This window comes from Camelus dromedarius, chromosome 5 (genome assembly GCF_036321535.1).
Source record: "Camelus dromedarius isolate mCamDro1 chromosome 5, mCamDro1.pat, whole genome shotgun sequence".
NCBI lineage: Eukaryota > Metazoa > Chordata > Mammalia > Artiodactyla > Camelidae > Camelus > Camelus dromedarius.
This window is the reverse complement of record NC_087440.1, coordinates 29,366,853-29,383,546: the sequence shown is the minus strand read 5'-3', so window position 1 is coordinate 29,383,546 and position 16,694 is coordinate 29,366,853. Positions and strand designations below refer to the sequence as shown.

Sequence of the window (16,694 nt, the reverse complement as noted above, 5' to 3'; positions counted from 1 at the left end):
TTTCTCACTTCAATGAAATCAGTTTCTTGGAATAAGGCCAGAAGGCTTTATACTGCCTTACCTTAAACATTGAAATTGTATGGTCCAGAGCAAGAGACGCAGAACCTTCACAACTTCAGGGCAAGACCTGAGGGGTGTGCTTCTGCCAGCTTAGTTCAGGGACCGAGTTAAACTGCATCAAGTCAAGAGTATAGTGCAAAGATTTTCACTGTGAAGACTCATAGCAGAAAGTGGGAGGCTTAGAAACAAATGGTAGGACACCAAATTTGAAGGAATAAAGGATGAACTGAAGGACTGGGAGAAATTATTAAAGGTGTAAGTATTATATAGGCATTTGAACAGACTGTCTGGACTAGACAAATAGTACACTGCCTTCTAGATGCAACCCAGCACCTGGAAGATGTCACAGGGGAGGTTATTGTTATCTTAGTCAAACTGGGAACTCCATCTAGAAGAGGCATATTCTTGTTCTCCATTTTTCTATGGATATGACTCTCCCACTGCATTGGCTTAGGGCAGCTGTGGCGGTAACAATAATCAGATCAATATCTGATAAACAAAAGGAAGTTTGTTATAACCATTATCAGTACCTTTTCTATCCCATTTATGCTTTCTATTCAGAAATATTTAGCCACTTGTTAAACAAATATTTACTGGCTATTAAAATTTGCCTGGAATGAGGAAGGAGTAGCTACATAAAGTATAATCAATAAGAGTATCTTTATTGCTGTTTGCTGCTGGGCTTACAGATAATCAACTATTATAAGACAAAATAATGAAAAGAAAAAATTAAACATGCTTATGATTTCGGAGATCTACTGACACATTTTAGATACAAGTATTAATGTAACATCAACTTCTATGTGTCAAACTTGGTCTTGCACCAAGAATGGGGAAATTATCTTATGGTGTATTATCCATTCTGAAAACATTTCTATGTCTAAAGTACATTGGCAATTGAAAAATAAATGATTCATTAATAAAGAAGCTCTGGCTATTCTGGGCATAGTGCAAGGAATTCTGAGTGATTTTTATAAACTCCACATGTTTCCATAACATAACTGCCTCTGTACTTAGAATTTTAGAGATGAAAATAGCCTTGGAAATAATCTAATTCTACCTTCTAAAGTCAGTCATGCAGCTAGTAAATGGCAAGTGTTACTCATCTTTACATCTTTACCTTAATTATTAAAAAGAAAATGAGCTATAACATTGACCCTTATCCAGTCTACTTGGATTAAGAAATCATAGGAAATTAGAGTGGAGAAATTTTTCTAGTTGTTTCCTATATTTTACAAAATGAAGACTGAAAAACCTTAACATTATTGGAAAGATGGACTTTGTAGAAAATTTGGAAATTTTCAGAAAATCTTCCTTTTAAAGATAAGATGATCTTTAAAAATTGTGTTAATGCCATTAACTGTATCTCACAGGCTGCTAACCATTATGCTTTTCCCTCCTTCTCTTCTCTCTCTCTCCTCTTTAATGTTATCCCACTAAATTACCATGATATTTGTCAGGCTTTACAAGGCTTTACAAGGGATTGAATGTTGTAAGAGGTTCCTCATGGCCTCAAATTTTATACTTTTAAAATTAATAACTATAGCTCTTTAGGACCCTAGTTCTAGGAACAGAATGTTTTTCCTTTGCAATGTTTTTTGGCTCCTTCTTTGCCCTCCCCAAGTAAATGCAGGATCAGACATGTCAGCGCTGGCTCAAATCTTCCACATGGAGATGAGAATTCCATGATGGAAGTTCGTATTGAGGTCACTTTTCATGTCTTATTGATCTGTTTCTATTCTTGAGTAACTTAAGTTTCTGCATTATTCTTAAAACTAGATATCATAACACAAAGGCACAGATGGACGCCCTGGAAAGAGTAGGATTTAGTGCTTCAACAACCAGGCTAAAGTTTTATATTAAAGCTTGTAACAGTTTAAACATTTTAAAATTGATTAATTTATGGCTACCTGTACAATTTTGCTTTAAGGTTTTAAAGATTTATTATATTAGTCATTTCTTTCACAGAAGAATACAGGGTGTAGAACTTCAATCAGTTTAATGAAAAATCAGTCCTTATTGTGTATTGTCAGGTACACAGGGCCAAAGCCAGAAATGTTTCCTGATCCACTGGAGGTTGTATATGGTTTTCTTCTGGGATCAAGTGGCCATGTGGTACCCAAAGTGTTAAAGCAAAATGTCGGAAAACATCCTAGAGGCAATTTACACATTACTTAACTTTCCTCTTTTGAAAATATTATGTATTTAAAATGCACCATGTATAGTCATATAAAATATTCCCAAAAGGACAGTTTTTGAAAGGTATTGCAGATTTTGATAAATCCAGGTGTGTCAGCCATGTTTAGGAAGAGACAAAAGGCAGAGTCAGAAGAGACTGGAGACACCCTGTTGATTCATTCATAATTGGTCTTTATGAATCAATTATGAACTCTGGTTAACTACTGTTAAAGGTGAACGCTCGTTAATTATTGTTAAAAGGATGCAAGAATCATTATTGACCTTCACAGAAACTTTCAGAGTCTTAGCATGTCCTCTTCTTTCCACAATATGGCAAATTGCTTCTACTAAGCTTCTTAAGACACTGTCAAGCACTGTGACTCTCAGTTTCAAGAATATTAATTTAGTCCACTAGCCTTGCATTCAAGGCTGATTGAATCCACAATATGCTCCTGATCTACCACTCCCAACTTCATTTTTATTGCCCCTTAGTATGCCCTCCTCCAGCCAGGATGCTCAACTCACAGCTCCTGAATATGTCTTTCATATTTTTACCTTTGTATCTTTAGTCCTCTTATTCCTCATTCTTTAGCCTTTTCCTTCAGTTTTGGCTAGCAAATTCCAAACTTTTTAAAAGTTTTAACTTAAATAATATCCACTCCATGGCATGTCACCTTACCACTCTGAGATAATTTATTTCATTTTACTAATATTTATGGTATCAATTATATTTGCTTTTTCTGATTTTATACGTTTATTTATTTATTAGTATGTGTCTTTTATCTAACTATGACAGGATCCATATTTAATTCTCTTTTTTCTCACTTCTCCCACTTTCCACAGCAGTCACAGACATTAAATATTTGTCAATTGACTATATAGTCTCAAATTGACTTTTAATTGAATGCATATCACATTTCTTTTGTATATATACTAGATATATCATCAATCATTGTGATATTTTCCTGATTTTCCTTTACTTAGGTAACAGTAGATCGGATACATGGCTCACACAAATGAATCAGTGGTGTCTGAGTTTGTGCTTCTGGGACTTTCTAATTCTTGGTCACTTCAGCTTTTCTTTTTTTCTATATTCTCTATGGTATATGTGACATCGGTCCTGGGCAACGTATTGATTATTGTTATTATTTCCATTGACTCCCACTTGAACTCTCCCATGTACTTCCTGCTCAGTAACCTTTCTTTCATTGATATCTGCCAATCTAACTTTGCCACCCCCAAGATGCTTCTGGACTTTTTTGTTGAACACAAAACTATCTCCTTTGAGGGTTGCATGGCCCAGATATTCCTTCTTCACAGTTTTGTTGGGAGTGAGATGATACTGCTTGTAGCTATGGCATATGACAGATTTATTGCCATCTGTAAGCCCCTACACTATAGCACAATTATGAATCGAAGACTGTGTATCATTTTTGTGTGTATTTCCTGGGCCGTGGGTATTCTTCATTCTGTGAGCCACCTGGCTTTCACAGTGAATCTGCCATTCTGTGGCCCCAATGAGGTAGACAGCTTCTTTTGTGACCTGCCCCTGGTGATAGAGCTGGCTTGCATGGATACTTATGAAATGGAAATTATGACTCTAACTAACAGTGGCCTGATATCACTGAGCTGCTTTCTGACTTTAATGATTTCCTACACCATCATTTTGATCACTGTCCGCCACCAGTCCTCCAGTGGGTCATCCAAGGCACTTTCTACATTAACTGCCCACATTACAGTGGTGATTCTTTTCTTTGGGCCTTGCATTTATTTCTATATCTGGCCTTTCAGCAGACTTTCTGTGGATAAGTTCCTTTCTGTGTTCTACACTGTTTGTACACCCCTGCTGAACCCCATCATCTACTCTCTGAGGAATGAAGACGTTAAATCAGCCATGCGAAAGTTGAGGAACCGTCACATGAATGCCTGGAAAAACTAGGGATCACCATGAAGGAACATAACTCTGGATGGAAATGAAGAGCCTCTACTGGATCACAGCATCCTGCCAGTCATTTTTGCTAATGACAGGGGTTATTGTATCACAGAATTGGGATTTTTGTCCTAAGTGCAAGGGAACTGCACAAAATCAGTTCCTGGTTTGCTATTCAAATATAATTTTAACCAAGTTTTCATTGGTTTAATTCCAAAGTGCAAGTTCTCTTGAAAATATTTGTAGTCCTTTTTAAATATTTCATAAAGAATTTAGAAATTCTAATCTACATAAAATTCTATTCATGTTACTAAACTTGTGATTCTCTTCAATTGAATATATGTCATTTTTATGTCCTGCAATCAAAATGTACAACTAAACTGAGTTTCTGATATCTTCACTCAACTTATAACATTCTGTAAGTTGACATAAAGGGGAAAAAAACTGTTTTACAACATAGATTTCAACTCATTGATGTACACTTGTTAGCTTACCTTTTCCTTGCGTATTGAAAAATTTGGCTACTTATAATTTTTCCTATCTACTCCTATGTTCCAATAAAATTCTTCTATTTTTTCAGATTATTTGATATGCATTTCTATTTATTACAAAACTTTCTAGCTTTTTGGTGCTATTAGAAGCATATTTATTTATTTTCCAATTCTACTTGTTTTTAAGTAGGACAAATTGGTTATAATAAACTCTACATTAGACTTAGAAAATTGCAAATATCTTTGAAATTGCCTGCACATATGGCAATGGTAGAATATTTAAATTCACAGAAAAAGTTAATTCCATATGTACCTAAACATGCAAATGCAAGGACAAAATTTTTTGCAACTGAGGACCAAATCTGAGACCTATTCTTTCATATTTCTTGTGAAACAGAAGAAAGTAAAATTTGTGTACTTGTGGTAATAAAGATTTAAAAAAATCTAATAACTATTATTTCATTTGCTAGCCACAAGTTTTCTTATGTACTTCTCCCTGTGGTTTGTATTATGAAAAAGGCTTTATAACAGAAAGACTAAATGTATTCTAACAAAGAAAAAAATAATTGCTTAACAGAAAACAGAAAGCCTGCAATTGACATCACATCAGATTCATTATTTTAAGTATATTGTAAAACATAAGTTAGTGGCTATGTGCTTAGATATTAACTCTGCATGATAAGTCAGTGCAAGCTGAGTTTTAGATATAGACTGTCTTTTTGAACCATGATACTGATTGGCTAAGGATCCTTGGAACTTCAAATTTTGGTCAATTTCATTTGTACAATATCAAACATAATAAGGTTCTTTTAAACTTGAACCTTTTACATAGTTTTATAAAGTGCCAAAAACTTTTAAAATATGTAATAAATATTAATGTGTTCATGATATTGTTGGTAGTATTTTTCTTCCTTTTAACTCTGTCCTGTTGGTGAAAATGGAGAGGTGTTAATAGTACCCTTGAAAAATTGTCATTTAACTGCTCTGATCCTCAATATAGGAGGGGGAGGGGGTGAAGGCAAAACTGGAGGAGAAGGAGAGGGAGAGCAGCAAACAAGGTGGGCTATTCCTCTGGTCTGGGCCAGCATGTCTGATCTCTGCTGGACTGTCTGGTGAGTATGGAAATTAGAAGATCAACAATGACCTCACTCACATATCTGCTGGTTAATAGGTTGGCAGCAGGGACTGACTGCTGGCCAAAGCATCTCAGCTCTCTCTACATGGCCTCTCATCTGTGATTGGCAGGATCTGACTAATACCAACCCTTGAGAGCTATTTGTTAAATTATCAGTGATTTTGTAAGGTGGTTGTTAAGCTGTTGTTGGCTTGAAATTAACCTTGGTAGGAATATTTACACCACAGACATTGGGGAGCACTCCAAATCACGGCCTTCCTTGTGCCCCTCTAGTTCCACTCAGAACCAGTTCTTAACTATTTACCAGCACACTATTGCTTTTTATCCCCCAGCAAACTAGCTTGGGCTTAGTTACATGGTGGCCTCAAGATTTCAATAGTGCCAAGAAAGGGCAGCTCTAATGCAGAACACTTTTGTGGTATTATTCTATCAGAAAAAACAAGACACATGGCCACATTCAGAGTTGGTGTAGAATAGTACTCAGCAATAAAAAGGAACCAACTATTGATTCATTCAACAACTTGGATGAATCACAAAATAATTATGTTGGGTAAAAAAAGCCAGTATAAAGAAAAAACATTTTGTATGATCCCCTTTATATGACATTCTCAAAAAGACAAAGCCTTATTGCATTTCCTAAAAATAAAAAGTAACCACCTTATAGCCACTTTATATATTCAATTAGTCACTGAATCAGTACTATTATTTGAGCACCTACCATTTGCTAGGTTCTATACCAGGTGATGGAGATTGAAAAAAAATTGATGTCAGGAGACTCATTTCTTGCATACATGGAGCCTACAGTATTGGAGTGGAGAGCAGAAAAGGAGAAACAAACACTAACATGTAAACAAAATAAAAATAAATAAAATTGTAATGAGTGTTGGGAGCAAATAATGTCATAAGATGAAAAACATGAAAATAATGACTACAAGGAGACACAAAAAGCTCAGAAAAAAGCAGCTCTCTATAATGAATTTTCATCTGATATTTGAAAAATGAGAAGGATATAGCATATGATGAGGAAAAAAAGTATTCAGATAGAGGAAAGAGAAAGTGATACTCCCTGAAGTGGAAAGGGATGGTGTGGTCCAGGAAATGAAAGCAGGAGTTTTGTGACTGAGCACAGAGTGAGAAGAGATGAAGTGGGAAGTTAACATGTAAAATGTAAAATGACAAGGAGTCAGTAAGGTGATTAGATTTTATTTCTAGAGCAATGGAACACATCCACCATTTTAAAGTTGTTTATGAAAATTAATGAAAGGAAAACATTTAAAATGGTGTTGGGAGGTTCTGAAGGGAGAATGCTCACGCAGTACTTGTTGTGGTCCACAGCCACCAAATGGGAAGAGACTGCACCTTGCATCTCCAACAGGAAAAAGGATACTACTTTACTACCCAAGCAGAAGAGAGGAAGATTTTCTCTTTGCCCAGCAACAGCCTCAATCAACAGGAAACTACCACCACTCAGCCAATGAGAAACCATCGCCACCCTGAACACTCTCCTTCTGCCAATTAACTTTTGTCCAAAGCATTCCCTCCCAACTTCCTCCTTTTTCTCTATAAAGTAACATTCCTCTTCTTTGTTTGCCAGATTTGCTTATGGTTTTGCCATAGCTTGCATATCCTGAATTGCAGTATCTTCGTTATTCCCAAGTAAAACCATTTTCCTTGTAAAATAACTGCCTGTTTTGTTTTAAAGGTTTACATGACTTATTATGATTTTATTTTATTTTTAAAGATTATTGTGGAGGAATTGACTGGAAAAAAGTCAATGGCACAAGGTGGAGACCATTAGAAAGTCTTGAAACATGTAGGAAGAAAGATAATGGAGGTTTAGGCAGGGGAGTTGAAATAGAAATGATTTGATAAATGATTTGATTATAATTTGATAAATTGGAAATACTTTGGAAGAAGGCAAAGCAGGATTTGGAAAAGAAGTAAGGAAAAGGAAAGAGCTAAGTTTCTGCCCAAAACCACTGGGTCAACAGAAATGCCATTAGCTAGGATAGGGCAGAGAAAAGGAGGAATCATTTGGGAACAGAAGGATATTGAAATATCTGTGCAATATTAAAGAGAAAGATATCAAGAAGGAACTTGGTCTATCAGTGGAGAATCCAGAAAAGCCTGGGCTTCTTTATTGGGCTCACTAAATTTCCTGAGCATGCACTGTCCATCTCAACATTAACCATTTTCTTGCTGTCACCTGCTGTCCTCTGAAAACCTTCTCAGTCCTTCTCTACTGCTCTAAGACATCTTTCGACAACATTTAAGAGCAAGCTTTGTGTATATCTAAGCAGTTTTACCCAGTTATGCCCAACTAAACTTTCTTTCTGATTCTAATGTTTGGTTAAGTACAGAGCAGTGATAATTAAAAAATTGGATTTTTTAGGGTAGCATATTACATGGTATGGAGTTTGAAAAACTTTATCGTAAATATTTCCATAAAAAAGAAAAAGAAAAGGATTAGAGAAAACAAGATTCTAATTTTCTTAGGCCACTGCCAGATTTACATTTTCTTTAGACATCGTTTCCTTCAGGTTCTGACCGTATGGGCTAGTGCTTATGGGAATGGTTACTTTAAACAAGGGAAAAGAAGGCACATGGAGGGAGACAGCTTATTAAATGAGAGTAAATGCAGCTGTTGCAAGTTTCTAGGTCACTACATTTTCCTCTTGTAATGTACACCTCACTTTTTTTTTCACTTTTTAAAATTGAGGTATAGTTGATTTACAATGTTTTGTTAATTTCTGGTGTACAACTATATACATATACATATATATATATATATATATATATATATATATATATATATATATATATATATATATATATGTATATTCTTTTTCATATACTTTTCCATTATATGTTATTATGAGTTCTCTGTGCTATACAATAGGACCTTGTTGTTTATCTATTTTGTATATAGTAGTTTGTATCCGCTAATCCAAAACTCCTAGTTCATCCCTCCGCCTCCTTTCTCCCCTGGTAACCATAATTTTGTTTATTATGTCTGTCTCATTTTCAATTATAGGAAAACAACTTACACATTTTTATCATTTTGTTTTTGAGAAAAACAACCCAAAGTGTGTTAATAACTCCCACAGCAATATGACTTCACTTCACAAAGGAAGTTTTTTAATTGGTTTTTGCAATCAGTATGATTGGTTATGTGAGATATGAGGATGTGCAATATGGTATTTATATATTTGTTTTATGGGCTCTTGTGACAATCTTTTTTACAAAAAGCAATGGGTTTTGGAGATTTCTTTTCTTTAACCCGTTATTGTTCCCCTGAGATTTCTCTTAAAACTGGTATGTGGAATTTAATCACATCAAGCAAAAAATTAAATATAGATGTTACCATTCAGAGAATTAAAGAATTCTAGGCTAAAGTTATTATAGAATTAAAATGACTTGGGTTCTTGAGCATCAGAACTTGGAGTTTGTAGATGAGATTCTGAAATCTGAAATAAATATCAAACTGATCATTGTCGCTAACACTTTGATGGATTAAAGCACACAGGTGAAAGTGAGCATATAGATATATCATTTTGAAAGAACAGAGATGATGATAGAGAATAGAATGAATGGGGCACAAAATTGTCATTTTAATGACCAGGTAGACCTCCTCAGGTATGTTCTTAGGATCAGGTCCTTAATTAAGCAACCAATAGTGGTTAAATGTCTTTTTGACTATGCAAAATCTTGTTTTGACACTAACTCATTTCTTCTATTGTAAAGTTGGGATAGTAATAGTATTTCCTTTGTAGCATTATTGTCAGAGTAAGTGAGATAACAGATGAAGTGTTTAGCTCAGTGCTTTGTATGAAGTTGATGAAGAAATTACTGGCTGTTATGATTAACAGAAGCTCTTTCCTCCTGGCATTTTACAAATATAAAATGCTGTAATTTGATCGTTTTTCTTATTGAAGACCTTTCCTTGCTTCTATTCTTTTGCACTCTCTTGAATCAGTTACATATATATTTATGTATTATTAGTCACATATCAATGCAGGCAACTAAATCAAGTCCTTTATATCCAAAAGCCTTTAACCACTTTGATTAATTATCTATGCAGAGACAAGAAGACAATTTCCTCATATAAATATGGTTATCTTCATTGTCAAGCTATCTTCTTTCTCTTCCATGTCTTTAAGTGACTCTTTCCATGTCTCACATTTCCATCACCATCACAAAAATCTTTCAGTTACTATGTTTGTGAATATGAGTTGAGCAACCTAGGGTTTGACCCAAAGGAGAAGCTTCTACAATGTGACATCTTGCCTTGTAAACTTCACTTCTCTTTTTCTATTTGATTGAAATGCTTTAGATGAACCTTGTGGGTCAGAAAAATCAATTTCTGAGTACCAGAAAGTACTACACATGAATTTCACATTTCTTTTTAAATGGAAAGCTTGATTCATGTGCAGTTTATCTCTATCTTAGGTAAAGACCTGCAATTACTTGCTTTCTAAAGTCAGTGATAAAGGAAAGATTATCCTTAGGACATCCTGAAGTCCAAGTCAAAGCCTTATTTAACTGTGTATTCTAAATTTGGAGTAGATTTCATAAGGAAACGTCAAAGACTGCCCATCTCTCTTCAACAGTGATAACCACTGGGAACATAATTCTAACTCTGGTTTACCCTACTTTCTTTCTTTTATAGGTAAGAACTAAAGAAGTCTAAAGACTGGAAGTAACTACAGGTGAATACAGAGAGAACAGTAAAGAATATCACCTGGCTTCTTTTCAGTATGTACTTTCTTTTTGTCAGATTTCCATTTCATTATTTCAGTAAGTTATAGGTTTATTACAGAAACATTATTTCATTCTATTATTATATTTTAATCTCTTTTATTATGACTTTTAAAATCTCACGGATTGTTAGTCTGCTTGGAAGTAAATATTCTTCCATTCAGCTTAGCATCATCTATATAGAGGTAAAAATTTATTGTGTGATTTTTAATTATAATAGTGGACTAACACAGTTAAATTTTTTTTTTTTGCTATTTTTTTAATGGAGGTACTGAGAATTGAACCAAGACTTCATGCATGCTAAGCATGCAATCTGCTGCTGAGCTATTTTCCTCCCCGCAACACAGCTGATATTTATTTATTACTTTATGGTTTACATAACTCTTTCAAATGTATGGCATAACAAATAAGGAATCAAAAGTTCAGAGAACTGTGACGAGTTGCATGAGGACATGAACTCTATCTGTTTTGATCACCATTATCCCCAGACCTACAGAATGCTTGGCACATAATCATAGTAGGTGCTCAATGAGTTGAAATGAATGAACAAACATTATCATGAAGAGTAAATAATGAATCCAGGAATGAAATCCAGATCTTCTGATCTCAAACTGTATGCCCTTTATATTATGGGATCCTTCACTCTTTGCCTTTCTGTGAAGACTGGCTGATCATACAGCTGTAAATAGGAATATGATTATTTTTTAATAGGAAAAAAATACTTCTAAAATGGCTTTAGAGAAATTCTGTTTGTACTCGTAGAACTAAACTAAGTCAATTCAATAAGGCTAACTGTAGATAAAATGTAATAGTTTAAGACCAGAAAACTTTGGTTTAATGCATTTATCACTTTGCAAACTTTCTTCGGGCCTTGTATATACATAGATACAGTATAGGAAGATGTTTTAAAATGCATAATATTCTATGAAATATTACAAAAAAGTAATTACTAATTTTTATGTTTTAAAATAGTCTCGATATGTGAAAGACTTGCCTTGAATAAATAATATTTCTCAACTAGCTGTCATTGAATAACTACAGATATGCAGAAAAGTCTTGCCAGCTTCTGAGATCTGGCAGTGAGCTTCATTTCAAAGGATACTTCCTTGAAATCACAGGAAGATTGAAAGCCATTTCAGTTTTATTTTAAATGACAAAATTAGCACCATGCATTTAAATAAAAATATATAAATTGCTTTTCAAACTCTGTATATAGTTAGAGATGTACACACAGATACATAGAATTTGGAAAGCAATTTTATATCCGTATTTCTTTCTAGAAAATAAAAGGGGTTCATTTTTAAATGTGTGTGTCTATTTTAAGACTGAATTTATAGCTTCCTAAAACTGTAGACATATTTAAGCCTGTAAGGCAGAATGCTGTTCAGAAAACCCAATTATGCCTGTGTCAATTCCATAATAAGGTGAAAAGCAAAATTTCCATCCATTTAATTTCTAATAAATCTTCCAAAAGTATACTTATGTTTTTCAAGAGAATGCTGATTTCACATAAATAAATTATTGCACATGCTTGTTATTCCTTTTGTCTGAAGTAAGATTTCCTCAGGGCTTGCTCCTCATTTTCCTTGGTAGTTGTTGAAGTGTAACCTGACTAGTGAGGCTTTTTCTGATCACCTGGCTAGTCCATATTCCTTTGCTCTGCTTTACTTTCTCCATATCACTTACCACTAACTGACATAATGTATATTTTATTTTAATTCCCTCTGCTGGCCCCACCACACCCTTAAGATGTAATTGTATGAAGGTGGGACATATTTTCCTACTTTTTCCCATGGCTTTGTCTCCAAAGATGTGGTCTCTGAATAGTGCAGAGCAGGCAATCCATATTATTTGTTGAATGAATTAATTACATCAATTACACTATTCAGTTGACTTTGGAAAAACACTTTTGTTATTGTGACATTAACCTCATTAGAGAAAGAAGAGGTTATAAAATCATCAGCAAAGATAAGTAGTACAAGTATAAATTTAATTAATAAACTTATCATGATAATTAAAATTGCATTCAGTCCCATCTTTGAGAAGCACGTAGTTGGCTAAATTAAATAGTATTAAATTCTACTGTTGCAAAAGGGAAATCGTATGGAGAAAAGTAAAGAGTGATTGAAGAGAATGTATGCTTCTGAGGTTCTAGGAAGATTCTTTGACTACTAAAGCATATAACTCACTGCTGTAAAACTCAAATTGTTTAAATACAGAAAAGGGAATGTGAATTGTCATTTACAGTAGTTTAACTTTTATAAATTAATTTCTCTTATTATTCTCTGCAGCTATCTCAAAAACATGGCCACATCTTGCTCATTTTTCTGATGTCATTACCAAAGTAACTGCACTGATTTCCATCCCTTTACATTTGATCTAAATTTCCTCTCCCTCCAAGATTCTGTAAAAGGCATCAAGTTCATTTTCTGAATTTGTAATCTGAATGCATAAGTATGGTATATGTGACTTTCAAACTGTTGTTGAAATCTTGTAGACTTCTACAAAAGTATGTTAGAATACAATGTCAAATCAACTTTTTACTTCCTTCCACACTGACTTATCTGTTAGTTTGATATATCTATTATCTCTATCTGTCCATTTAGCCAATCCAAAAATGGAAAAGTAAAGAACAATTCATATAATTTTGCAGGAAACTATCAATTCCTGATAATAACATGAATTAATCATTGTCTTATAGCCTTACCATATTATTTTTATAGTTATTGAAACTGAAGCATCTATTTGATTTAAAAATGGTGAAGGGTTTATCTTTATTTATTTTAATTATTTTTATTCCCTCTAGATAACTTCAGCAGCCCAGATTCAGTTAATGAACGGAACAATAAGTCAGTAGTTACTGAATTCATTTTGTTGGGTCTGTCCAGCTCTCGGGAACTTCAACTCTTCCTTTTCTTTATCTGCTCTGTGCTTTATGGAGCTGCGGTGTTGGGAAATATCCTTATCATCCTCACAGTGATTACAGACTCTCGGTTGCATTCCCCAATGTACTTTCTTCTTAGCAATCTCTCCTTCATTGATGTGTGTCAGGCTACATTTGCCACTCCCAAGATGGTTGCAGACTTCCTTAGTGAACACAAGACCATCACCTTCCAGGGATGCATGTCACAGATCTCTTTCTTGCATGTTTTTGGGGGCAGTGAGATGGTGCTTCTTGTGGCCATGGCCTATGATAGATACATTGCTATATGCAAACCTCTGTATTACATGACCATCATGAGCCGAAGGGTGTGCTCTGTTCTGGTGGGGGTCTCCTGGGCTATTGGCATCCTACACTCAGCCAGCCACCTGGCATTCACAGTTGATCTTCCTTTCTGTGGACCCAACAAAGTGGACAATTTCTTTTGTGACTTCCCTTTTTGATCAGGCTTGCCTGCTTAGACACCTATGTTTTAGATATTCTGGTGCTCGTGAACAGTGGCCTGCTCTCGCTTATCTGTTTCCTCCTTTTGCTAGTGTCTTATACTATCATCCTTGCTACTGTCCATCCCCAAGCCTCTGATGGGACAACCAAGGCACTTTCCACCCTGTCTGCCCATATCACTGTTGTGGTTCTGTTCTTTGGCCCATTAATCTTTATCTATATTTGGCCCTTTGAAAGCTTCCCAATTGATAAATTTATCTCTGTGTTTTTTACTGCCTTCACTCCTCTCTTCAACCCTATGATTTACACACTGAGGAATAAAGATGTAAAGGAGGCCATGAAGAGGCTGAGAAACCGACGTGTGGGTTCCAAGCAAGTCTTTTAGACAACTGTGAGGAAGTTACACAAGTCCTTTCTTCTTGTTCTTGGTAATGCACATGTTTGATTGTTATTACTGTGTTTCTATCACAATCAATCTTTTACTATTACAGGACCTGAATCTGGGGCTCTAAATTTGGTAAATGAAGTACAGAATCTCATGTTATCATTCCCAATATTCTGTGGCTCACCTCATCTTCCCTGAAACAGAAACTACATATATTAAAATTCCTAAGTATTTTTCCCTTATATAGACATTGTTTTAAAAAACCTTGTGGCCTTTTAAAGTCACCTCCAGATTAGCAAACACAATCGAACTTGATTGGGGTGGCACAGAAATCAATTCAGCATTAAAAACAGAATCTGCTTTGGCATGACAGGCTGAATGAAGATTCTTCTACTTTTGTAAGTTACAGCTCATAATTATGTCGTCTAGTAAGTTGATTCCCATAAATTGTTGTAGATATTCCATGTTCACAGATAAGGCATTAGTGTTCATAAAATGTTTTTTATTATATTTTAATTTATAGTAAAATTTTAAAACCTCAAATACTGTAGTATCAATGACAGGACTGAGTTTTACTGCTCTGACTTTGGAACAAACAACATATCAATAAGATCACCAAGTCCATAGTTCAAATTACAAGAATACTCTTACACTTTCTGGGAGAAATGTCATAGCACTTCACAGAGTTTATTGTACCACTGATAATAAGTCTGCGATCAGCTGAGAATGACTACAGCAGGATATCTGAATAGTCAGTGATTTTTTTTAGTTAATTTCATTTGAGAATTTAAATTTCAAAGTAGTCACAGAAAGCATATATATCACTAATTAGGAAATACATCCCATACTTATTTTTTTCAAACTTCACATGAAACTTTAGAAGCATCCCACCAAATCAGGGAACAGACAGGAGAAGGAAGGTGAGAACAAGTGATTCAGTCCCTTATCCATCACAGATCATCACTGTCGTCACTGCACCACTGAATTCATGCCACAAGGAGTTTATTCTGTATGTGTTAGTTTTCAATTCAAACTTGTGGTTTTTGAACTGAAGCTGTAATTTTGTTTTTGTCTTTATCAATTAGAATAGACTGTAAGTATCTAAGACAATTACTGTTCTCTTATCACATTTGTCAATGTACCAAAAACTTAACATGCAATCATGCGCAGTCAGTGCCACAAGGAGGACAAAAACGACGTGGTATCACTTATATGAGGAATCTAAGAGTCAAAACCATAGAAGATCTCATAGAAGCAGAAAGCAGAATAATGATTGCCAGGTGCTGGAGGGAGGGAGAAACAGGGAGATATAGTCAGTTTACAAAGTTTCAGCAAGATGAAAAAGTTCTGGAGTTCTAATGTGCACTGTGGTGACTACAGTTAACAATACTGCATTTTACACCTGAAATTTGCTTAGAGAGTAGATCTTAAATGTTTGTGTCACAGACACAAAAATACTAACTTTATGAGATGATGGATATGTTAATTAACTCCACTGTGGTAATCGTTTTAGTATACATACATATATGTATACATATAAAATTATAACATTGTACAGCTTAAATTAAAAAATGTACGTTATATTTTAGTAAAGCTAGAAAAATAGTGAAATTTAGGAATAAAAAAGCCAAAATTTCAGTTATACAAGATAAATCCTAGAGAGCTACTGTGCAGCACAGTGCTATCATTAATAATACTGTATCACATACTTAAAGTTTTACTAAGAGAGTAGGTCTTATGTTGAGTGTTCTCATTGTAAAAAAGTAATAATGAAGAGGGTGGGAAGAAACTTTTGGAGGTGATAGATATGTTTATGACATAGATTGTTGTGACAATTTCACAAGTGTATAATTGTCTTCAGACTTATCAGATTGTATAAATTAAATATGTACAGCTTTTGTATGTCAATCATACCTCAATAAAATGTTTTTTAAAAGATTAAAGTCCAACATCTAACAAAAATGTAAAGCATGCCAAAGTAAATTTGATTAAGAAGATTCATTGTAATTATTGTCTCAAAAATGGTATAACATGCAGTAAATATTTTGGAGAAACATCAGATATAATAAAGAGGTCTACTTATATGGTAAGATGTTACAATATGTTTTAATAAAGTGGAAAATAAAAGTTATAGAGCAATTAACAATGAAATAAAACTAACAGCAGAAATTAAATAGGAAAGTAAAAAACAAATCCAATAGAAAGCAGAAAGAGTGGGGAAAGGAGCAAATATACATAAAATAAATAGAAAAAATAGCAAGATAGTAGATACAGAGCCATTTAAATAATTACATTACATGTAAATGGTCTAAGGACTCCACTAAAAGGCAGATATTGCCAGTATGAACCATAAGCAAGACCCAGCTATTTGA

At 34.4% G+C, this 16,694-nt stretch overlaps 2 protein-coding genes across 2 annotated transcripts; both read left to right on the top strand.

The window, feature by feature from the left end:
- Window positions 1-3,240: 3,240 nt before the first annotated feature.
- LOC105089956 (olfactory receptor 4K1) lies at window positions 3,241-4,177 on the top strand. The gene has a single exon (XM_010981139.3). The coding sequence runs from the start codon at window positions 3,242-3,244 to the stop codon at window positions 4,175-4,177; it is 936 nt and encodes a 311-aa protein (XP_010979441.2). The 5' UTR covers window position 3,241.
- An 8,478-nt stretch (window positions 4,178-12,655) lies between these two features.
- On the top strand, window positions 12,656-14,335 carry LOC105090000 (olfactory receptor 4K1-like). Its single transcript, XM_031452773.2, is given in 3 exon segments — window positions 12,656-12,665; window positions 13,359-13,922; window positions 13,925-14,335. Coding segments are annotated over 3 exon segments (972 nt in total). The 3' UTR covers window positions 14,323-14,335.
- The last annotated feature ends 2,359 nt before the right edge of the window (window positions 14,336-16,694 follow it).

Excerpts from the sequence above, each read along its gene's own strand:
- LOC105089956 (XM_010981139.3), top strand. The coding sequence starts at position 3,242 with ATGGCTCACACAAATGAATCAGTGGTGTCTGAGTTTGTGCTTCTGGGA.